This window comes from Pelecanus crispus, chromosome 2 (genome assembly GCF_030463565.1).
Source record: "Pelecanus crispus isolate bPelCri1 chromosome 2, bPelCri1.pri, whole genome shotgun sequence".
Lineage (NCBI taxonomy): Eukaryota > Metazoa > Chordata > Aves > Pelecaniformes > Pelecanidae > Pelecanus > Pelecanus crispus.
Window position 1 is genome coordinate 7,628,611 of NC_134644.1, and position 25,209 is coordinate 7,653,819.

The 25,209-nt window shown below is 39.1% G+C and overlaps 1 protein-coding gene across 1 annotated transcript in view; it reads right to left on the reverse strand.

Moving 5' to 3' along the window:
- XYLB (xylulokinase) overlaps positions 1-25,209 on the reverse strand; it is an 83,284-nt gene that overhangs the window by 52,242 nt on the left and 5,833 nt on the right. Inside the window, exons 5-15 of the mRNA XM_075705683.1 lie at positions 24,337-24,423; positions 23,095-23,223; positions 21,761-21,826; positions 19,323-19,395; positions 13,794-13,912; positions 12,536-12,617; positions 11,465-11,505; positions 10,938-11,053; positions 8,491-8,606; positions 6,035-6,108; positions 5,014-5,110 (exon numbers count right to left, since the gene is read on the reverse strand). Of these exons, the coding sequence (XP_075561798.1) occupies positions 5,014-5,110; positions 6,035-6,108; positions 8,491-8,606; positions 10,938-11,053; positions 11,465-11,505; positions 12,536-12,617; positions 13,794-13,912; positions 19,323-19,395; positions 21,761-21,826; positions 23,095-23,223; positions 24,337-24,423 (1,000 nt within the window). The remainder of the gene's footprint in view (positions 1-5,013; positions 5,111-6,034; positions 6,109-8,490; positions 8,607-10,937; positions 11,054-11,464; positions 11,506-12,535; positions 12,618-13,793; positions 13,913-19,322; positions 19,396-21,760; positions 21,827-23,094; positions 23,224-24,336; positions 24,424-25,209) is intronic.

A 25,209-nucleotide genomic window follows, 5' to 3' on the forward strand; every position in this document is an offset into this window, starting at 1 on the left:
AGGGCACTGTCTTCTAATTATTTTTAAATTGTTTTCACTCACTTGCTGAAGCACAAGGCCTCTAACAAAGCCGTCACCCTCATGCTGCTTGAAACACCATCAGCACTCTTAGCAGCAAACAGCAAGAGACAAGCACAAAGCCAACACAACATTTTAGTATTGATTTCTCTAAGAAATTTAAATCCCACAGGGCATAAACATCAATTTAATCTGTATGCAACTACAAAATGGCCTCACTCACAGTGTTCCTAATTCCAGCCAAAACACTCCTACAGCTGGAGTAGAAACACACTTGGCGGTAAAAGCAAAGGTGACTGAGGGAACAAGTACCCTAACAGTCCTCACAATTTGTAAGAGTTCTGGAGACTACAGTCACAGAAGCCAGTTGGTCAAAGACAACCACCAGCAGAAAAACCTGTCTCATAGCCTGACACAAAGCCATCCCCAGAGTGTCCCAAGCACCAGTGGCATCTAGCCTTGCCAAACTGGAGAGTCACTTCATCCGCCAACGGACCAACACTTTGCTGAGAAGCGACAGCCTCACGCCTCACCTTCGGGTTTCCGTGCCTCCAAATGTCAACATGAATGATGAAGCACAATTGCTCCATGTTATACTAATTGATATTTTCTGAGCTCCCCTCGCTCCATCATACTGCCTTCCCTGCGTACAAAGAGCCACACATTATTACTACCTTCAATCTGCTGCAAAGAGCATCAGAAGAAAACACCACGTGAAGGAAAAAGGAAATTTGGCACCTTGGAGTTTGCCCTCATGTAATCTTAGACTGAGTTCTTCAGAAGATCTAAGTTCCCACTCTAACCATTAAGAAGTCAGGCCCAGCATGCTCTGACATTCCCCTTTCTTCCCCTAGGGTAAAAACAGCAGGACTGCTGTTTTGTTTAAGGATGCATCCTGTTGCATATCCAATCAGAAAGATGTACTTTCACGCACTTGAAACATCGGCCACATGGAGCACTTACGGAAAAAAATTGGCTCGTTCTTACAGCCACGGACATATCTGTGTCACCCCAGCCAGTACTTATGCACCGAGTACAGTCAGGAGAATTCAGGGCACCAGCATCATTTGCAAGTGATGGATTTATGTATGTAAGAAACTGTAAATTACATAACACACAGAGACACAGGATTTTATGGACAAAGCTTGCACTTGTAAAATTTGGCACCTTCTATCCATCTCCCCCTGCTGATGACAGTTAGGTGGCAGAATCAGATTCCTAAAGGTATAAATGTGACAGAACAGCACATCGGGCAACGGGAGTACTATGAACCCACTGACAGGCACAACGTGAAGGCAGAAAGCCCTGGCCAAAGCTAACAGCTTCAACACAGACCTCACCCCAGATAATCAGCCTACCTACAAGACAGGATTTATTAATAGCTGCCGCAGCCCCACAGAAGCTTATTTAACACAACTCCAGCACACACATGACCCAGTATGTATATACTTAGTGTTCAGATTACCCTTGACATGAAAGTTTCTACACTGCAGACCAGCACATCATTTAAATATCTATTGACTATATGTGTGATCAACACTGGAACCCCTACCTGTGTGCTGTTTTCCCTTAGCATACATAACATACATCATGGAAATATTTACTTCACCCATCAGTGGGCAGGGGGGTAGATTTTGCTCCCAAGAATAATCAATTTTGTGGGTCTTCACCAGGACAGCTTCATTAGGTCTGAGCAAGGACCATTGCAATGTTCTCCAGTCAGTGTCAATATGCATTTTCGGATTGCTTGGTCAGGAATAGAAGCAACTCTGAAGTGATCAAGATTATTAAAGTATATACTGGCAGATCAGTCTGAACCACTGACAGTTTTATAGCTGCTGTGATCACCTGTGTCACTGAGCTGCAGACACTGTCATTTCTCTATGAAGTTGCCTTGGGTTTGACTTCATAGAGTCCTCAAACCACGCAGCAAGCATGTCTGTATGACTAGCCTCTGAACTCCAGTTGTGAGTTTAGCTTTCAAAAGGGGATGGCTGCAAGCAGAAAAAGGAAGTGACAAAACAGAAGGTGTTTATGATACAATCAAAATCCAGGAAAATAAAGGCAGAATAGCAAACCTTCACCTTATCTACACGAATCTCTGAATCGGAGGATGTAAACAACAGGGACAGACCAAACTTCACTTGTTTGTTTCCAGCTCACAACGCTCTATCCACCCCTTAAGCACATAAGCAAAACAGGATACAGGGTGTTACTGAATGATTTCCCCTGAAATCTGATTGAGAAAGATTAGAGCAATTAGAACAGAGCGACACACACTTTTAAAACCTTTAAATCACGATTAATGTAAGGTTTAACTTTTCTTCTAAGGATCATCTGGTGAATCGGTGCCATTTTCAAAACAAAGCTGACACACACATCCCAGCCTCAAACTAAAAAATCATGAGACAGAATCCCCTGCCCTCTACTGGCACACCAGCCGCACTGAAACCTGCGCACATGCCTGCAGGCAAGCACAAACAGCACCTGAAGAGCTGTTTATAAGTGGGTTTTTTTAAACTATTATTTGTAATTTATAGAAGATTTATAATGTACCGGACACATCAAACTGGGAACAAAACCTCACATACAAAACACTCTTTCAGCATGATTGCACTTCTTCCTGCAGCGCTAGCTAGACCGAGGATTCAAAATACTGCTCCTAGCAAGATAATATATTCATTAACTGAAAGTAAATTCTAAGGGATTATCTAATGTTTGTCATGTTCATGGTGCATAACCAAGAACTCTATATGACAGATATTTATTTATTTTTACAAAATTCTCTTCCACGTACGCTGCTGCTTTTCAGATTACAGTCATCCAAACTGCATTTGGCTCAAGAATAGAGAGGCAGGTTCATGACTCTGCCAAAACAATTTTCCAGCACCTTGGTGCCAGAGCTAGGGAAATTCTTAGCCAGGTTTCTGCCTCATTTGCACCACTGAGATGGCACCACACAAACCTCAGGACACCACAGCAAAGCATTTGTTGTGACTGACCATGTCACTTCCATTTCTGTTACAGATCAATTTAATAGGTGTCATCATATAACTTTCCAGACCTTTTGAGCAGTTATTACTGTATTCTCCCATTGGTGTAAACAAGATTTACACTGCTGTGATTATATTTCTGAATGTAAATCAGCTTGATTCCTGGAAAAATAAAAGTAAATTCCCCATGTAGACAAGGCCTAAAAGGAATTGAATAAACACAAGGGTCCTGACTATATTTCATCGAAAAGAGAAACAAGCTTTTAAATCACATTAAAAACAAAAAAGCAGCCTGAAAAACAGCAGCTATTAAACAAGAGAAAATCTGGCAATACCAGAGTAATTCCCACAATGCTCATCCGTACCCTGAAACACATTCAGAACACACCCTATTTTCAGAGCTGTCACACAACAAATGCAGATGTAAGCCTGCCATCACTACACAAATAACAGAATATGACATTTAAATAATACCACTAAGGAAAAATAGATGCATACAGCCTACACTATATACAGCAGTCCTTTTTTAAAGCAACTCATCTGTTAGTTACCAAATAGCTAAAAGACCCTTGGGATGCAACAAAACAAAAGCATACAAGGTTCCAAGGAATCTACAGGAACACAGTGCAATCACACCCATCTCCTTTTTTATTGTAGACATCTACAGCATTAAAAAAAAAAGAAAAGAGCTTTAAAGCTTATTAAGCCACATCCTAAAACTAGCTAGGTTTTTGGCATTCCTACTTAGCCTAAATGTATTTACAGATAATTTCTACCTATTTGTTTCTGTGTCAGAGTTGTCTGATATCTTAAATAGTTCTTCTCGCACTCTGGTGTTTGTCTAACCCCTGACATTTACAGAGTGCAAAAGTATCCTCTTCAGCTATGAGCCTTCTAGGCTATTTAAGCCAAGCTTTTGGTGCAGCAGAATTTAAGAATGAAGGATAAACAGGCATTTTAAACACTGTCTATGTGGATCTGTGCCTGTCTCCATAAATAATCTCCCCAAATAAATAGGGTTTCAAGTACATAAGAAAATATATAACAGGAAAACCTTTACAGCATAAATTTATGAGGTGGTGTTGCCAAGGCTTGTGACTTGTTCCAGTATCTCTGTATTTTCTCAACTTTCAGCTCCTGGAGTTCTCTCAAAAAAAAAAACCCAAAAAAACCCCAAAACTACACTATCCTTCATGATTATGGATAAAAGCCTGGAGGTAGGAGTCAAGGAATGGCTTGTAAAGGAGGAGGTCAGCATTGGCTTGTAAAGAAGGAGGTCAGGATGTAGATAAGAATGATTTTAAAAAATAAAACATTGGTTAAAAACCCTCAAGATGACTTAATTCAGTATTTTTTAAGATGCCACTGGCCGATACACTGACAGGAAATGCCAATAAAACATCTTACCAACTTGCCTGTATTCTTTTTGTTGAATTGCACAGCTAGTAATGATCTGATCCCACTTCTATAGGTAAAATACTGGCTGTTCCAATGTGCTAAAAACTATTCATATTATAAATTCTAGGGAGCAGGATCTCTTGCTTTCTAAATCACAAGACAGGGAAAAGGCTTCAGCTTTATTAACAGAAAACTGAGGTAAAGAGGTAAGTGACCAGCTTATGGCAGATCCAGGAACTGAACATAGATTTTCTGTGCTTTAGACAGAAGGCTGGTCTTTTTTTCACTTAACAAGCTATTGAAGCCCAAACTCTTATTTAAAAATTGACAATGCAGCTCAGTAACAATGAAAAAGCAAGAATACTTGAAAAAGAAGAAGTCATCTTAAAGTTAAAACCATTGGTCCTTCCAAAGTTAACATCTGCAAAGACTTGCCCCAAACACACCGTAAAAAAATCTTCCAGGAGGCTAATTCAGAATTCATACCAGTTTCTGTATCTGTCAGGCAGGACAAGAATCACAAAACTGACATTAGTGTCAGGACTCCTATCTTTGTGTTTGATCTCTAGTGCCATTAGTTCTGCAGCGTTTTCGTCATACTTACTGACTTTATATCCCAGCTTTTCAGCATGAATCCTCTTGGCCATGAACTGCCCTTCAATCAACGCTCGTATTTCCACCTCCTTTGGAAAGTCTGAAACCTGTATCAAAGTGGGAATGCATTAAGCTAACAAGCACCTTACACAGTATAAAATGCCAAGCTGGAGACTGGTTAAAAACACAAGACAGATTTGTAGTTGATTATCCTTGCCTTGACCCTGAAATCAGCTTTCAACTATGCCCAGTTCTTTACTCATACAAACAAGATGGACGTAAAGACTCATGACAGAGAATACCACCCATAACCTCGGTGCTGTTGGCAAACCCACCAAACTTGAAAACAATGCACGATGAGAAGAGGTTCTAGTGCAAGTTGTAAACTCTTCTTTTTGCATTTCTCAGCACCAAAGGCTGCTTCAGAAAAGCAGAAAGCCAGACATTTAAACACCACCCGTTCCTCAAAAGAAAAATAAAAAAAGATACAAAGAACTTTTCTTTCCACAACATAATTTCTATTTTCATACCAACTGGACTTGAGCTTGTGTTTACTGACATACCGCTATGTAGCTTGTAGGTTACAGACATGCAGGACATGCAGGACAGCAAAATGAAGTCTTTACTTTACATACACATTTAGAGCAAGATAAAAGACAAAATATTATAGCCCGAAGTTTCAACACATCCTTATCTGTGTGCCTGAAACTTAGAAGACAGGGACTAAGCCTTGTAAGCGTACCAAGCTCTCAATAAGCTCAAAGTTAATCCTGTTTCAAAAACAGTGTTGGTTTCAGTAAATCCACATTTTCCAGTAAAGGAAGTATTTCCTCAAAAAAATACCATGTAAGCTCTAGTTCAGACTTTGCACTGCACATACTCTCAAGCTACAGACCAAATACTTGCTTATGAAAATCATCCCAGGGACTTGCATCAACAAATGAAATTTGAAAGCAAGTATCTCAGACAAAAGATTTCAAGCCTTGACAGTACTCCTTCAAGGTTTGAGACATTAACTAGATTATTACTACCTTTTGGTTGTCTTTGTTGAATCTGTGAATCCCAACTGCTTCAGGAGTAATTTCCATCACATCAAAGTAGAAACCTGTGTCAGGTAACATTAAAGTGTGTCATGTTTGCTCCTAGCCCAAAGTCAGAATTTTATTTCAGGACACAGCTAAAACGATAATAAATGTTTATCACGTATTTGGAAAGACATTTGAGTCAGGACACAGCCTGTTTCTTAACTAATTTCAGTCCACACATTTATGGAATTTAACTACTTTCAGTTTACAAAAATGTGGATCTTAAGCATGCCTGGCTCTAGGCATGCAAACAATATAATAAACAACAAGCCTACAAAAGAGCACACATCCACCAGAACACACACACAGGCAAGTAACATAGATAATATATAACACATCTTAAGAAATAGTTTCAGTAGGTCATATGCAAGGGTGGAAGAAAAAAAAAACAAACAGAAAAAATGGTAAGTTATTACTTCAGGCACTGGATTAGATTTCCTGAGCTTATTAGGGAACATCAGATATTTTAAGTCATGAAGCAGAGCTGGTCTCTGAATGGTTTTGATGAGATCTGAAGAAATGCAGTAATGCTTTGTAGACAGCTAGACAAAAAGTGTGAAAAAGATTTCTTTTGTGTTGATGGCAAAAAGGGCTGGTCAGAAAAGATACTCAAGAAAGGAGACAAAAAAAGAAAATGAGGACAGAAAAACTGAACAGAACAGCTAAGAAACTAAGGAGTGTTTCTAAGGTTCAGATCTTTGGAACAAGAGAATGGTGTCCTAGCAGATCTATGAATATTAGCCAAAAACAAAAAACAGTACTGTGCTTTAGCACACATAGTCTTTTTGGTTAAACATTCTGAAAACCTTACATTCTGTAAGCAACACTGCGGGTTACAGATCTGCAAGCCCTACCAAGGAACGTATACCCCAAAATTTCCTTTCTGACCCTGCTGCCACCTTGAATCTGGCAGATGAGGTCTTCAAGTAAACTTGTTTTATGAGCCTTCTCAGGTACCCCCCAGACACAACAGACCCTCATCTGTTCACCACTCCCCCTTCCCTATGTGTTACCCCTGGTCCTCTCACTCTCCCAACCTCACTCTAGCAGCTGCCTCTGCCCTTCTCCAAACCTCCGCAGCCTCTGGGCATCTTCTCACACAACAGGGAAGGCAGGGAACAAGGGATAAAAGGGAGGGTGCCTAATCAGTTACTCCTTTGCTCTGCTTCCCTCAGGAACTCAGATTACCAATATTACTGTATTTTCACGTAACCCAGAGGTTATCCGAGCAGGCAGGTTATTGAGGATGACTTTCACGAAACACCTGTTTTTGCAGGGGACTGAGATATCCATGTGAATATGTCATAATACAAATTGTAAAACTTTAAGGCAGTGTCCTGGTATATCCCTGAAATGGGTAAAATATTTTTATCAACTTCCAATGTTTTTAATACTGTCTAAAGTGGCTGACTTCTGGGTTTTGGAATAACTACTTCCCATTTTCTGAAACGCATATTTGTCTTCTAGTGAAAAAAGATTCCTGGTCATCTTAATACCCCACAGAGACCAGATTTGACAGAGAACTTAACAGAGCTGCTAAAAATGAAATCAGTGCTAACCTCACAGTGTTAAGAAACTGCATCTTAAATTCACTTTTTTAAGGAATGAAGTCTTCTATAGCTTAAATATCAACATTAAAAAACTTTGCTACCTACAGGTTTTTTATATAAATTTTAATCATATCAATTCAGATCTAGTATGATTGCAATGATTTCAAATCCAGCTCTGTAATGGTTAATTCTTCATCTTGATTACACATCTGCTCACCTTTGAATAACTTATTTCAGAACTATATACTACACCAGTGAAATGTTAAACTGTAGGAAAGTAAGTAACTTAAAACTTCAAATATATGGGTTTATTAATATTTTTTAAATATTTCCATCATAATTTTGTTTAATTTCATTCACTTAGCATAATGCGGGAAAAACAAGGATGAAATGACACTGCGACAAACATAGGGGAAAATGCACGAAAGATTCTGAACAAGATTCTAGAGCAACGTTTAGAGATCAAAACCACTGAAGATTGAGAAAGAAATAGTATGGAGCTACTTAATCCACTTGGTTTGAGTCTTCAGCAAAAAGAAACAAATTTTAATGAAAACCTCTGTCAGAAATTACTAGTTTCAAACATTCTACAGCTAAGATGCTACTACCACCCTCTCAGTGACCAAAAGAGCTCCATAAACATCATTTTCTTATTTAGTGAATATTGAAGAAAAATACTATCATGACACTTAGTTTGCCAACAGAGCGTTTCTAAGTACACATTAGGAATTCCCCTTGCTCTAGTTAACTTAATTCTTAGCCTTTATCATGACCCAAGTAAAAAGTAGGTACAATGCCCACAAAACCATGTGTCTAAGCAAACCCTGGAACCCCCAGCCCTAAGGCTCATACCCAAGTTTCCATTGTTTCCAGCAACAGTAGATGATAAGGCTTTGGAGAATTCATCCCAGGAGCCTGAAGCACAGTCATCTCTGATCCTCTCTCTCATCAGAGAGCCATTCTTAAAACTGAAACGCACAAACATACCATTAGCATTTTCCAAAACATCTGGCTCTAGATTTTTAAAGAAATTTGTTGTTTTACTCAATATTGGAGTTTATTGTATCACCTGAATACAGCTGGGCAAGCTAAAAGATACAATCATTTCTTCATTATGGAAAGAGATGGAGAGGAAGAAAACTAGATAAGAGAGAAAACAAATATTACACGACGTGTTGAGGAACACAGGCCATGCTAAACCCAGGTCACCTCTGAACAGCTAAGACATCTCCTCAGAGCTCCATGCACAGGAGTTGCAGCCCACTGCCTGACTTACTATGGTCTCCTGGAACTCAAAGCACCAGAGAACACATGGTACGCACTGATGAAGCAGCAGCAGGAGCTCTGATTGTGCTGGCCCTGGGGCAGGTCCTGTGGAGCTGTGTTTCTGCGCTGTGCCAGCACTCCCATAAAGGGCTTCACCAAGTCTGGTTGCACCCAGCAGCCAAGATGAATACCTAGTTTTGGACTATCTGCAGATAAACCTAATAACTGCTTTAAGAGAGAAATTTCGGTGCTGTGGGTGCAGAGGTAGCTCTACTATGCATTGTCAGAAGTCCTCCAAGGCAGTGCTAAAAAGATCACTCTGAGATGACTCTGCAAGGACAAGAGTGTTTCTACATTGCATTTATGAATTCAGGAGCATGGTACCAGTACAGAGCCAGCTTGGGTCCAACAAGACTTATGAGGTCTAGCTCCATGCCAGGATCTGGCAAAGGAAAGCACCACAGCTGCATCTGCATGGTTCTGGTCCAGAGCCAGTAAGCCATGCTGTAAAATACGCATCTGTTCAGTGTTTATGGTCTTTGCACCCTTTATGTAGTCACCTCCTTTGCTTCCTCTGTGAATATAACACTCCTGCAAAATACTGCAGCATTGGACTCAGACCCAGGGGAAAGCAATTTGAATACTCTCCAGCATGGAGTTATCGGAGCAACTCAGCAGGAAAGGCACAGAAATATCCAGAAAGAGGACAAGAAAATTACTGAACTTGCTCAGCAGCAGCAGCTGAAGTTACTCAAGTTTTCTGTACAAACACTCTGCGTGGTAGCTCAGGCACTCTTTTTCTACTAACCTAGGTAAGTCCCCTATTAACTCCATCATTTTATAAAATAAGGGGCATTGCTGCAAAAGGAGCAGTGTCAGGGCAGAAATGGCTAGGCAGGGGGAACGGGAACTCTCCATGGCTACCAAAATATCTTGTATTTAAAATATCAGGTTTGGCCTTCTGCACGTTATGCTGCAGTAAAAGAATGGCAGTATAACAGTTATTCAGCAAAATGCCTCTGCATCTCCTTTCCTGTTACAAACAGGTTGTCTATATAGCTCTTTTACACCGCAAAATTGGGGAAAATACTGCGTAAAAGAGAAACTTGAATGCAAAACTTCAAAAAACAACCAACTGCTGGGAAATCATACTATGACATCCAGTAATTTGCACTTCACATTGCAAGTCTGAACACAACTTCACGAGCACTGTTCCCACTGTTACATACAGCATCCTATTACTGTACAGGTAAGACTTGACATTAAAGGGCAGATTCGAGCTTTCCTGAAGTTTTTTGAGTTACAAGCACCCACAACACAGGGCACTTAGACACAGAATTTATCTGCATATGGCTTGTAAATATTTGCCTAAGCACTATGACCTGTTTTGGAAGTTTTTGCCCTGAATACGGTGACTCAGTGAGGGAAAACATAGCTTCAGGCCATCTTTCCACCTACTTGGGTGGCGAGGGGCCAAACAATTCCTGAATCACAGTGGCCAAAAGCTACCATGAGGATCATTCTCTCAGCTGGGTTTTTTGAGATGTCAGTATTTTCCACATGCACAGCCTAATACGTCCCTGAACAGCACTGATTATATTCCTCTATGAAAAGGGAATCTTCACCTGCCCCATTATATCCCCTCTGGACCACTAGAAGAGCACAGAAGTTATACAGCCTGGTCAAGCTTCTGACATTTCACATTATTATATGTCAGAAGATTGTTATTCCTGTACATTAAATGTATTACCTTAGATTCATAGTGAACTGGCTCTATGTATATGTAAAAATAATTTCAGCTTTTTATTGCCATGAGAATTTATCCTCCACAACTCTGCAGTTTCAGTTACTCAAATTAAACAATAGGAATGCTGTAACGTCAATGCAAATGTTTCAGCAGTAGATTGCCATAGACCATACAGAATGCTGAATGTTCTATTCATTATCATTTTGCAAAAGAAATAAAAAACACTAACGCAGAGAAAGAAATAGATGTTATTGATCCCAGATGTACAAAAAATAAATTATATTACCATAAAAGTGCCATATATGTTTGAGAATCAACAGGATTGCAGAGGATATGACCTTCTAAGGCAGGAGTTGGTTCCTGGATCCACAGAAACAATGTGTCACTTGTGCCAAGGCTAATCTGGAGGGGAAAAAAAATAATTGAAGCGTTATCACAATGTGCATGGAAAGCAATACAGAAATTAAATTAAAACCATTTGTTATTACCACTAATTGTTTTTAAATTACACATTAAGTCAATTGGATTCGTGTTGAAGCTAGCTGTAACTTAGGTTGTCACACCATTGAAATACATACTAGATTGAGACTTAGGTTTTAATGTCTGGAGCATTAGTTAAAAAAAGTCACAAGAGTTTACTTAAAATCTTTCAGGCAGCTTACAGATTGATAGAAATAAAACAAGCGTGAATCCAATAAACAGAAAATCAACACTAGCAGGTAAATTTAACTGATAACCTACAGCTATTTTACATTTCATGTATTTCATTTATTCAGGGATACAGACAGTTTTGGGGAGTATGTTTTGACTTACTGCAATATCTCCTTCTTGAAGTCTCATCCCTGCCAATGACGCTGAAAGCAAAGAATCAGAATACCAGATAAAAAATTACTTGTTTGACTCAATTATAGCATGTTGCATGAGACATCATAACACATCGCATTCACCATCTCAAAGTACAATATAAACGGCAAATACGCTCATTGTGGCCTTGGCCTATACACTGTAAAAGACATGCAAAGCATTTGGGTGAGGGAGTGATTTTTAACAGAATCAAAATGCTCAGGACAAAAGACTACGGAACTGCATGATTCTCTAATGTTTTATGTATTCAGGTTTTAAATACAGTGGACCCTTACTTAACAACACACTTTAAAGGACAAACACTCCCATTTACATCAGACTACTCACATATTCATTGGACTAGGCTGGATTTGAATCTCTAGAAGAAAAATTGGACTTCTGGGAAATGCAGAGTTCAACCATCGCCCAGAATATGAATGTAAAATATACCATGATGAAGCCTTCACCTTGATTCAAACCTGCGTATGCTACTGTAATACGGGTAAGTATTTTATTTTCACAGTCTTGAGAAACAGACAACTTTGCTCTACACTGAAACAGTCTTCAGGATTCCAAAAACTGACCCTAAATTAACACCTTCCCTTATACTGAGAGCTATCAGTCTGACAAAAGTACAGCTCTAATTCTTAGAGAAAGCCTATGAGGTCCATCTCCATCCTTTTGCTTTAAAAGATACAACAGAAATTTTTTAGTTCATCTTTTCTAAGTTAAAATGTTAGCAGTTCACAGCATGAATAGTTTCTTAGCGGCAGGCAAACCAAAACTGAAGGTATCAAGAAGCAAATGAAGTCACCTCTATTACTAGGCAAAAGAGAATTCATCTGTCATACCCAGCTTATCCAAGATGTCTATACCTCAAAACAAACAGTGATGGAAGACTGTTGGGAAAACGTATTAATGCTGATAAACACAATATTCTTTCACTGTATAGGGACCATCTGAGAATCAATGAGATTGATTTAGAATTTTAGTACATACATAATCATATTCACAGAATCTTAATACATTTAATCATCTCACCTGGATTGTCTCCTGTAAATGCTACTATTTTACAGTCTGGGCTAAACCCATAACGCTGACTATAATATGGAGAAATGGGCCCCTACAGAAAGAAAGAAAGAGAGAGGAAAAATGCTCAAAAAATGGAAAGTAATCTTGCAACGTATGACACAATGTGTTGTAACATAGAACTGAAAAACCCCAAAGCAGCTGTAATAATAATTTCTGTGTATTTAAGGTATGAATGAATATTTTAAAGATTTTTAACCCTATGTTTTTGTTGTTGAGAGCCTCACAGAAATACCCTCAGATTAGATTTTGAAACAGATTAAGTAAATAGTAGCATTTTAGCTTTGGGTCCCTCTCCAGTTATTCACATCAAGTAACATAAACAAATCCATCTATTTTGCACACATACATGAATATTAATACATAAAAATTAGAAATTCAATGCAAACATAAGAGGAAACACAACATTAATATACATCACAACATCAAATGCTGGAATATGACCCCTATTATTTTAGGGGTCAAGAACTGTATTCTTTTAAGCCATGTTTGATAGCCATAGAGAAAAAACAGGAGAAGAAAATTATCTGTAAAAAATACAAGGACATCTGTAAGGATTTTTTTGTATGTTCCTCTCCATTATAGAAAATCAGCGCTGAATTCAGATGGATCAGGTGATGGGTATCTACACTCCCTTATGTGTGTGTGCACCAGCTAAAGCAATAGCTCTTTTTGTGCTGGGTAGTAAGACTAAATTCATTTACTTTAAGAGATGTGCGGCTTGATTTGATTTTGCCATTATGCTACATGAACTGAGGAGCTTTAAATATCCCAAATTATTCACAAAGATTACCTCATTAACTCTACAAACAGTTTAAAACAAGGTCCCTGTCAAGAAATGCAAATGTTGAGCTCTGTTTCTGCAGTAATAAATACTGTGCACAGTTCTGCAGTGACCAAGTGTTTGTGGGCAGGAGGGAGGACCCCAAAGATGCTTATCACTGGAACATCTACCAAAACTTTTCTCGTCGTAGCCCAGGGCACGCCAGAATCCAAGGTGATCAATGACAAACGTTACAACAGACAGCAGCTACCTGTCAGTTTTCAAAGATGCCTGTTTCTGCTCTGGCATATACATTCACCTAGAAATATTAAATCAAGCAACGTAGCTTGCACACACACACAAATACACTCCGAGGAAGTACTATTCGCAGAACTCTTGGCACAAAGCTCTATTTGTTGCTTACAACTCTTCTAGACAGGCACATACCAGGACTGAATGGGATGGTACAGGGCATCCTAGTTTCTCCTCTAATCCAGGTGCACAAGCATCAAGACAGGACACTGACCATACCCTTTCCCAAATCTGCAGCAAGTTCATACCAGAACCTACAAGACAGATCAAAACAAGAGGCATATATCATTAAACACATTTCAGTACTGTATCAGAAAATTCCAGCTCATCACAGGCAACAGAAAATTTACAGATGCATATTTTACATTCACAAAGAATGGTTACAGCTCTTCTAAGCATGAAGGATACTGATGATTCAGCCTCTGGATAGCTTTCACCTGTAAAGGTAGCAGAATTCTCTGATGCACAATGCACTAGACAATTCCGTTATTCCCAAATGAAGAGCAAAAGGAAGAACATGGATGCCTCCCCATCAACTCCTCCCCAAATCTTCCTTAGACAAAGACTTCGCTACAACTATCTAAAGGTGATGCAGCAAGGTCACTTGAAGGTGTGTTGTGCTCACCTGAGACCTTATAATGAAGAAATTCCCCCCTGGGTGGTATGGCTTTACACTACTCCTACCTTTGAGTAGAGTATCATATAAGCATCTAAATCCATGCTGACTCATCTCCCTCCGTATCAATGTTTTATGCTTCAGAGATGACAAAATAAGGCTTAGAAGTCAAAAAAAAAAAAAAAAAAAAAAAAGCAAGAGGTCAAATTTTCAAATGTGGCCTTTAATTTCGAGGCTAATTTGGAGAGTCCTGCTTTGAATACCAAAGTCACGATTTTCAGAAATGCTGAACAGCCCAACTGAAATCTACATAACCTACTGAGCACTCCACATCCCTTGCTTATTGTTTCTAAGATGCCTTTAATTGCACATTTCATTAAACTTGAAAATCTGTATGTGTTTCTGGTTAGTACTGTTCAGGGACATACCAGTCTTATTCTGGATTAACATTTTCATTTCAAAGGCTGTTTAGCCCACAACTTATCTCAGAAACACAGCCACATTCTCAGCTAAGCACAGTGGAAAACCAGAAATTTACTTAAATTCAATACATCTTTAAACTTTTTAAAACACAAAGACGGTGAAGTTGACCCAACTTGCAGTGTCTGTGGAATAAGACTATGCTTGCGATGCTGGGACACAGAGGAAGAGGAATGCAACCCACATCTCAGCCAGCACATCACAAGGCTCTAGCAGCACTCTTACTCTGAAGAAGGGCACACGCCTGCCATGCACTCCACACACATACACTACTGCTGGTTACGCACGCACAAATGAGCCCACCCTATCAATTCCCAGCAGCCTTTTTCACAAAGGCTTAACAATGACTTTAATAACATTTATAAATAAAGTATCTATTTGTGCAGTCCAATCCTAAGAACCATCAGCAAAGCCTGGACCTAGTGCTTCACACAGTGTTATAAACATGAAATGTTGCACACTCCAGCTGAGACACTGGAATAACCCAAGCCAAACTGTAGGATATTTGGATTATACTTAGTAACATATGAAATAGAATATATTAGATTTAATCAATCCCATTTCAAGCAAATTAAACACACTTAAATTATGCACTGGTTTATTTGGTCTATGATGCAAAGGCAGGAATTTGGCAGAGCACAAAGTGCAAGACACCTGCTACAGGCAAAAGGTGCATTTCCCTTTCCTGCTGTCAAAATCGCTACAACCCACAGAAAAGGAAAGATGGCAAGATTTACTCCAGCTTCTCTCAGTTCCTGCGTGAGACCACTCTTAAATCTAGCCATCCCCTCCTTCCAGGGGTAAATTAAGTCCTTCCAGGGTAAACTGAGCCCAGCATCACTGTCTGCACTTCCCAGAGGCAGAAGGTGTGAGCAGCCTCATGTCCCAAGCTCTTGGGCTTAACAAGGCTTTCTGTAAGGAAATACATAAATCTATAAATTTTCCTGGACAAGTCCCTAATTTAAAAGCCCAAGAACACCTTCACTAAATTAAATTAGGGCAACAGAAATGTTAAATAAATAGGAATTTTATTAGAGAAAAGTTACTTGTTGTTTTCTGTGTTTTTTTGAAAAAAATCATTTCCCCCCCCCCCCCCCCGCAAGCCTAGAGAAACATTTAACCAGCATCCTCCACTGTAATTTTGCAAGACATAAGGACAGCCTCCAATCTTTTCTGCATAAAACAGGAAAAACACTAACCTTTATAACTGAAAAGGTCTAAGTTTATATTATATAGAATCAAAACTTCAGTTTATTGACTGGTAGATATAGTTGCACAAAGACTTTAATATGTCCTGAGAAAAGAAAGATGAGCTAATTTACCCCACCCTCAGAAACTCATTTAAAAGATGTGAAACAACTATTTTACTTAATCTGGTGGCCTGGATTCATCTTATCCAACTGTGGGCACTTGCATGAGAATATCTAGTCAGTGGAAAATAAAAACCAGAGCTGAATGCTCCATGGAACCACTTCTCTTTCTCCTTTGATGATACAGGGAGTGATGCTCAGTGAGTTCCTAACTCAAGTCTGGTCATGATCTACGCTGCTAAGTTTAACATATCAAGTAGGTAATAATCTGAGAACTAAGGGAAAAAAAAACCCCAAAAATCAAAGGCAGCCCTTTAACTTGTCACTCCAAATGGATACTCCATCAGCAATGAAAGTCAATAGCCAAGGCCGTGGTCTAGTAAGGACTGAGGAAAGGGTCAATACGTGGATGAATAGGATTCAGTATTTCACTGCAAGCATCACTGACTTTTAACATAAAATGATCAGGAGCACAATCAGGACTTGCTAATATTTACTACATATACAAAAGTAAAAGTGCTTCAGTGCTGGGGGTGGGGGGCAAAGAAAAACCACAACAACTTCATTACAAAGACCAAATGATGCAGACTAACTAGTTTCATTAATCAACAAACTAAAGATCAACATTCACATACATTTATAAACAGTTAAGTGCATCTGTATTAGAGCACCCTGGATTGCCTTTTCAGTGAGCTAAAATCATAAGCAGTGTAACTCTGTTGACACCACGCAAGCTACACTAGGAGTAAATTCAGCACACCATGCTTCCTTTTGAAAAGGCTTCAGTTCAAAGCATCCTTGTTTGATAGAACAACAAAACCAAGTATGCTAAGCTATGATTTGCCTAAGGCTCTTAGAAAAGCATTTCAAAAAATAAAGCTTCGCTAGGTCAAGAGCTGAATAGCTGTTCTTTAGGGTGTCTTCTAAAAGAAACAATGCCTCAAGTATTCAAGTTGTTTAGGTCCCAAATGTATCTTACTTTTAACATCTGCACAATATAAATGAAAATCTTCATTCCACCAGAATGTAATTTGATTTTTTTTTAAATCAATCACCCAGGGTGCTCAGCCATTCACGAGGAGTGATTTGAACCTCACGAGGAGTGATTTGAACCTCACGAGGAGTGATTTGAATCTTACAAGATTGGACCTTTAAAAAGAAAAAAAAATCCTGAAACTGAATAGCACATTTCCTACAATAACCTGCAAATTTGAAGAGATAAGTTATTGTGCAGAGCTAAACAATTTGACAGGGTCTTTTAAAGACGATATGACCTGAATTTAAACCTACAGAAATGAAGAGTAGGTCTATTATCTGAACATTATTTTGAGAGATGCATTTTAAACTACAATATACAGGTGCAATGTAAAAGATCAAGTGAATTGCAAGAAATCGTAAATGACAAGAAAACAAGTTTTTCAGCTGGATCCAAATAACTACTGCATACATTATAATTCCATTTTATTACTGGAATTAGAATTCTCTCTCATTATGTTAGCAGAAGAAAAGAACGAACAAGACAAAATAGAGCTTACAATGCTGAAAAATCTTTTGTCTTGTAAAAGAGAACTGTAACATCCTACTTAGTTCTCTTATCTTTTTTCACACAAAGATTTAATAATCTTACATGCTCTGAACAGTAGATAACATTCATTCAAATTCCGTAAATATCCAGAGGTGTAACAGAATAGGTTCTCCAATTTCAATAGCATTGAAAAATGCGATAAATTTTCTAAGAAAATTTTCCAATGAAGCAAATTTTCATTTTCTTTAGTTTAAAATGTTTTGGTTTTCAACCAAACGCAGAAATTTTCACGTTCGGAAGTTGAAGAAGCACGGATTTCCCCCACTTGCTTCCAAGTAGAAAAGGCAGAGGTAACATTACAAAAAAAAACCACAAACCCCAATCCCAAAACCAATACTTTTTTTTAAATGCTTGTATTTTTAAACATTTGAATCAAAATTAACACTTCACTCTCACTGAAAAATAAAAAAAAATCAACATATTTCTTTATCTGCAAAAGTACCTTGAAGATCTCGCCCTCTCTCTTTGAAAAGCAGTACATGGAGCTAGTTCTATGGGTTGTTGAGTGGCTGAAGTGCTCAGTATTTGGGCCTACTGAGGAGCAAAGTGCAAATCTCCGAAGAGTTATTGTTGCAAACAATAAACCAAAAAAAAAAAAAAAATTAGCTGTGAAAATACATGGCTAACAGAACAGGACCAGAAGATAGATGTAATAATCTCACAACTGCTGCAAAATAAGCATAGCTTGTCTTGCAATTTTTAAGGTCTCAAGTATAACTGGGAGATCTGATATTGAATAAGTTGTCCATTAGCTAAAATTGAGGTGTCGTGTCTTTTCCTATGAGCTTTGATGGAACAATGGAGAAAAAAATGAGTTGGTCTTTAACGCATGGGTGTCAACTATGGCTCTATAATGCAAAATTTCCTTAGAGAGCCTTGTTATCTAACCTTTCAGCTCTGAAATATATCTTCTCTTAGTTTCAGAGCAGGAATCAAAAATGCTATTTAGAAATAACAGCACAGCTCCAAGGAAAATGGTTTCCTTTGTAATTGCCATTTAAAATTGCCATTTAAAAGCTGGATAACTGAGATAACACACAACAGAAAAGAGAGACACTAGCCTTGTCACTTTTTTGTCTTTGTTATGATGAATAGAGAGATATGGAAGGTTAATTTTTTTTTTTTTTAACTGAGTTTAGGATTTTTTTTGCTTGGTTTATGCTTTTTTCTCTGGTTCATTTTGAAAAGACATTTCTGTTGCAGATCCATATTCCAGTTAGATGGGGGGAAAAATAATCACAACATACATCTTGTTCACATCCTGTGCAACTCAGAGCTAAACCAGCAAAACCAAAGAATAAATATCTGAACTATGAAGTCTAGCTTAAAAATCCACAACTTCTTCATGCTTTTAAATAGATATTTCAACATTCCTTTATACATCATAAAGTAATGAAAAAAAGGTACAATTTCATTTAAGAATATTTTCTGTGGATCTATTTTGTAGAAATGGGAATCATAGTATGATGGGGATAAATAAGCACAGCTGACAGCACTATCAAGAGTAGCAACAAATTGAAAGGAGTAACAGCTTAAAATCTAATATACTTGTCATTAAAGTTTAAAGACTGAAAATACATAGCAGAGACCTTGTCCCCCTTTTATGCAAGGTGGGGATGGAAAGGAAAATTTCCTTGTTGAATTGTTACTATGAGAAAAGCCCACACACTTACCATCGCTGTAATCGATGGGTGCATAAGCTCCTAGGAAAAGGGAAGCTGCAAAACTACTAACCAAAGAGATTCTCTGAAAGAAAAAGTGTGAGATAGTGAGTCCCATCAGTATTCACTTCAAAGAAAGTAAATAATTAAATAATTGGAAACAGCAAATGTTAATAGATGCTTAATGATAGGCACAGAAAGCACACAAAAATACGCCTAGAAGGATTATTCAGTTCTATCTTACTGCCTAAGTAATACTGCAGATATCAATCTAGAAGTAACCCCATGATAAAAGCTGTTAATAGCTTTCCATCTGAAGCATACAAAACACACCTAGTATATTAGCATACTCTATGTTATCATGAATTAATTCACAACTTCAGTGTATCACAGAACCTCATTTCAAAGAAAAACACTAAGAAAAAAAAAAAAAAAACACCAAAACCAGCTGTTTGTCAACAACAGAGGAAAAGCCCAGAAACCATGCACTGGGCAACCCAGAGCACAGGTCTGTAAGATTTTTAGCAGCTCTGGCAAGTCTCTGCTAGCACCTTCACGCGAACTCTTACTGTCCTCCCAGCTGACACCCCAGACCTCCCAGGAGTTACTCCCAGGAGCTGGTAATAATCAGCTTTGAACTGAACCAAAACCTGCAGCTCTGCCTCCAGGTATGTTCCAACAATGCATTAAATCCAGCTGTAGGGCTTCTAATACTGGCCTAAAAATGCCCCAGCCAGGACACAATGCACTGATCCAACATGAACTTGCTTCCACTTCAAATCTGCTATACAAACTACCAAGTTAACCGGCTACCGCCAAGCTTTCTGCAGGATGAGGTATTATCTGTTCCCAAGAAGCTGGCATAAAAGCTGACAAATTCCTTATTGTGTGCTCTAATTCAGAAGAAATATGATTGTCACCCAGTAACTAAGAAGAATCAAATCTCTACTGGTGGAGTGAGCCAGCAGTGACAGGTTTTCCATTAACGATCACAAAACCACTGCTTCACACAGCATTCAAAGATGGACTATAGCCACAGCTCTAGGAGGTGGTTATAATAGCCAGGAAACTTAATGATGCACTTGGTCTTCATGCATCTCTCCCCAAGAATATATCACATTGTGCTTAGATAACGAAGGCCTACCTTCTGTGGTGCCCCAATGGGCACTAGCTGCCTGAAATGGAAGGAAAAGGATGAAGTTAAACTGTGAATCAGCCAGTTTAGCAAGCTGACCTAGAGAAGGAAAAACATCCACCTTCCACATCACTGAGACTGCCAAGCTGCTAAGTACATCCCGAGGGTTCCCAAGAGCAACTCCGCCATAGAGATATTTTGTGCTTGAAGGTATTTTGTATATCCTTTGTTGCTAAAAGGTGCCACCAATGCAACCAGCCCTCAAAGTCTGAGCCTGGTCTGACTAGTTCTCAGTTCCATGGACCCACTTTCCCTCCACTGATGCATTTTCCTCCAAATTTAGGCTTAAGCTTATGATCAGACTGTATTAGTGTTCTGTTTCATCGCTTAGTAGCATAAAGGTTATAGAACATGCACTTAGAAAGAAAAAATAGAAAAAAAAAAAGCATTCACCCACAAAATACAGAGTCAACTTTGCAACCCACTTCCCCTTGAAGTCCCGAAGGGGTCCGATTTTAAAAGCCACAAAAAAATTATGTTCAATACTATCAAGAACTGCAGTAATACAAAAACACGAGCAGCCTGACTTCACTGGTCTGGATGTTTGGCATATTCTAATCACAGAACAGGAGCCCTTCCCTCATTTACATCGTATTTGTGTGGAGTTTTCACTTTGCTTCAAACCACAGCTTTTCAGTCACAGCCAGATGCAGACTCAAACTGAAACAATAATGGAATTGCAAGCTGATTTCTGAAAATTAAAAATCAGAAGGAAACCAACTACACAATGCAATTCATTTGTAATAGCAGAATCCAAGTAGCTCCTCAAGGGAAAAACTATGAAAAAAGTCTAGAATTGATTGCAGGCTTTTTCCTACACACATCCGCATGGATGCCAGCTTTGTATGGCCGAGCAATCACACTTCCGCATGCAGATGGCCAGTTCTAAGTGTGAACATTTAAACTGTGTGCTTAATTACCCACTGGTGTTCAAACTGCTGTACATACAATTTATTACCACCCAAGTGAAAGTCTGTTTTTTAAAACTTCTGCCATGAAGGTGAGATCTAACGGAGCCTGCTGTGTTAAATGTAACATTCAAGACAGAACTGATGCCCAATTTTTATCTGCTCAATGACTAATAATTTAACAAAACCAAAAATAAAATAAAATAATCAAATTTACAATTTCAATCTTAAAACCAAACACAAGAATCAAAATACTCTTTAGCAAAAAAAGTCTGATATCCCCCCAAAATTAATTTCAAAATATTTTCAACTATGTTTTCCAATAAGGGTATTGAAGTTGAGCCAACCTCAGTTTGCCTGTAGACCTCAGGATTCTGGCTGTAAATCTTTGCTATCTGGTTTCCTGTAAAACGCTGAGAAAGAAATGCAAATGCTTAGAAACACAAACCCTAAATGGAGTCAATAATCATTAACTCTGTGTAATGAGTTCAGTACATTGCACTTTGGATATTTAATTTGCCTGATGCATGATGAAAGTCAGTGCACAGCAGGCAATCTGCACTAAACAGGCTATAACGCATAGTCTCATTATGAGACTTTTGCTCACCTTTTGAAAAAAAGAGCATGCGAAAAAGTATTACTATCCATAATTCACATTTCAGAAATGACAGTTCAATGGAATGAATCACACTTATTCTGTGCACAGGGACCAGGACAATTCAAACACTGCCTTCAAATCCTTGAAAATGTTTAGGCTACCCAACTCTCTGACGCAGGTGAATTGGGAGCAAAGCAGGAATTTTCATACCCAAAGAAGCAACTCCAGCACAGGCTAATAACAGTTGTAAAAATAATTATTTCTTATCCATGTATTATATTAAATAACAAAAAACTTCTAACACTGAAACCTTAACTTTAGCAAGTTAAAAACAAACTGTTAGTGGTATGCAAAGTCCGATTTCAACACTGGCCATAAACCTTGCATGATGATTCAAAAACAGCATCAGCAATTTGGGAGGTTAGAGCCTTATTCTGTTGAACCAACAGAAGAGTAGCCAGATGCTGAGATGCCTGGAGGGCAGCCCTGCTCCCACTCCATAACTCATTGTCACCGTTACGAGAGAAGGAAGTGCCAGGATGAGGAGATGAGTGACAGAGTACTCTCTCTAGTGTCCTGAACTTCTAAAACTCACTTCTCTTACGTCAACGGCTGCTTGTTAGCCTTTAGGGAACATTCAAAGGCCAATCTTTTAATTGCAGAAGTAACCTAGAGCAGCGATCCACAAACAGGGGGGTCATAACCCCAAGGAAACCTGTAACACAAACTGGATTGCCACCCCAATGGAAATGCGGCCGCACAGGAGCTCCCGGGGAGAACCAGGCCCTGAGACTGTAAGCAGAGCCACCCAACACTGTATTCCAGAACCACTGGCCAAATGCAACAGCTCACCCCAGCTGCTTCCTGCAGCAAAATTTCCAGTGTTTGCCTAATTTCACTTTAAAATTTCCACATCTTCCTTTGTGACACTACTGCAAAGCACAGTATCATTGGAGTTTCTTCAAAAACTCTGTTTCATAGTTAATGCTGATCATTATCTGCTCTGGTACCACTGTAATGTAATGGCAAAATTGTTTCCATCACAAGACTCTGCTGAGGACTTTCTTCCCATCCGTTCCTTACCTCATAAGCTCGAGAACCAGTGATACTTGCTAGGTGCTGTGCTCCCCCCACGGCTTTCTCCAGAGCGCTGCACTGGGAAGCTGTGCTAGAATCCATCCAGATGGGGCTGTTACTGACCGAAAAACAAGCCTGCAACGAACAATCTCCTTTATTAGTAGGTCTGATCTCGTAAGAAGTCCCTGCTAGAGTAATAGCAATACAGCAGACCTACGTATCAGCTCACAGGTCAGTTCTCTGACATGCCTTCGGTCTCCTCTCGATAATTACAGGAAAGTGGATATTGGGCAGCATGCTGGTCAGTGGTGAAAAGTTTAACCCAAACTTCACACCAGCAGGAAGAAACAGGCTTTTTCTGCTATTACTTGTCATAAACTGCAGCACGATGTGTACTTCACATACCCTGCAGCATGACGACTCCGTACACTCGTTTGGTAGCCAAAGCCCCAGTCCCTTTTATGCAAGTTTAGCCCCACTTTTTAGAACTCCTCTCTAAACAATCAGATTATCTTTCCACAGCTCTACTAACAGATTTCTCTTTAATGACTGGTATAACCATTTAGAAATGCAACTGAGGCTTAGTACATCACCAGAGAGCATTTTCATTCCATTTCCATGACTTTTGCACAGATGAGGTATTTTCAAAATTAATCATTTAACAGATCAGTTACACAAATGTCTCTCAACATACAACTGTCCTTTCTGATCTTGAAGTAAGGAAGGTAAGGGTCTTCAAGAAGAAAGCTGATTCCTCCCTACTCTTCTTTTTAATAAAAGTTTGTCAAGTCTATGTTCAAAACTTACCAACCACACACACGAAATGTTGAGGTTCAACAATGTACTTGTTAAGAGTTTGCATCCAAAGGAAACTCAGGTATGACAGTATTTTTCACCACAATTTTTTGTTAATACAAATATACCAAAAAAAAGTAAAATATTTACAGCTGGTTTACAAAAATATTATGCTTTGTAAAAGAACATACAGGCTGTTACTCTGACACAGAAAGGTTCTGGGACGCCCACTGGCACCTGTAAGCTTTTAAAGCAGTATATACTGTCACTCAGGAGAAAAGGAAATGTCAAAAGCCCTGGAGTTGAAGGAATAACCAGTACGTTTCGCTTTACGCTGCATGGGCATGCAACTCAGCCAAACAAGAGGAAAGGTTTGCAAAGAGAAAAACAATGCATAAGGATCAGAAAAAGGACAGCGCAGCTCTCCCTTCAGAGCCCTTTTACGCACGTTACCTTTAGTGACTGATGTAAAGGCAGTTCCGATGATGCATTCTTTAAGTTTTCGATGCTTCCTTTTTTCCAGTACACACTCCCGTGTTGCTGTAGAAAGTACAGAAACAGAAATTGAAGATGCCCTCCTAAGCTGCAAAGTTCATATCCTGATCTGAATTTCAAACTCTAAGGAACAGAGAACCCTCTCCAAACTAGGACCAAAAAATGCACCTTTTCAAATCAAGTGCCTCATTAAGAGACTCTTGAAGATTGAGCAAAGCATATACTAAAACAGAAAATGTAGGAGTCAAGAGACAATGATGATTTCAAACTACAGCAACTTCTAGTGGGAACTATTATTATACTGCTCATCACATTAGATACTTCTTGGAGGGCTCTCTGAGCTGTAGGCAGGGCTCCACAGTCAAGACTCTTAGTTCCGTGCTATTTCAGCACAGCCCCCAGATTCTTCACGCCTGCTCCAGTCACCACTAACAGACTGCATAACATTGGGAAGGTTATTTAAGCTCCATCTCTCGGGCAGCTTCCTCAAGCCAGGCATCCCTAGTTATGCGCCTGCAGGACACCCTTGGCAAACTGCAAAGCACCATCCAGTGACCCACTAAGAGTTCTGATGACACCAAGTGCACACAGAACCCCCTGGGCACAGAGTACTTGACCACAGCGTCATCCAGATTGTATTTCACATCTCTGCCATTTCTGCAGACGATCGAGACCAAGCGTGTCCCTTCTTTGTGACAAACACTGGCACATCAGTGCACCTCCACAGTGATCTGTGGCGTACAGACAAGATTCTTCAAAGAGAAAAGGGAGGGAGATAGAAAATGTGGGTTGGAAGGGGGCAACTAAATGAAATCTGTTCTACTGCAAAGA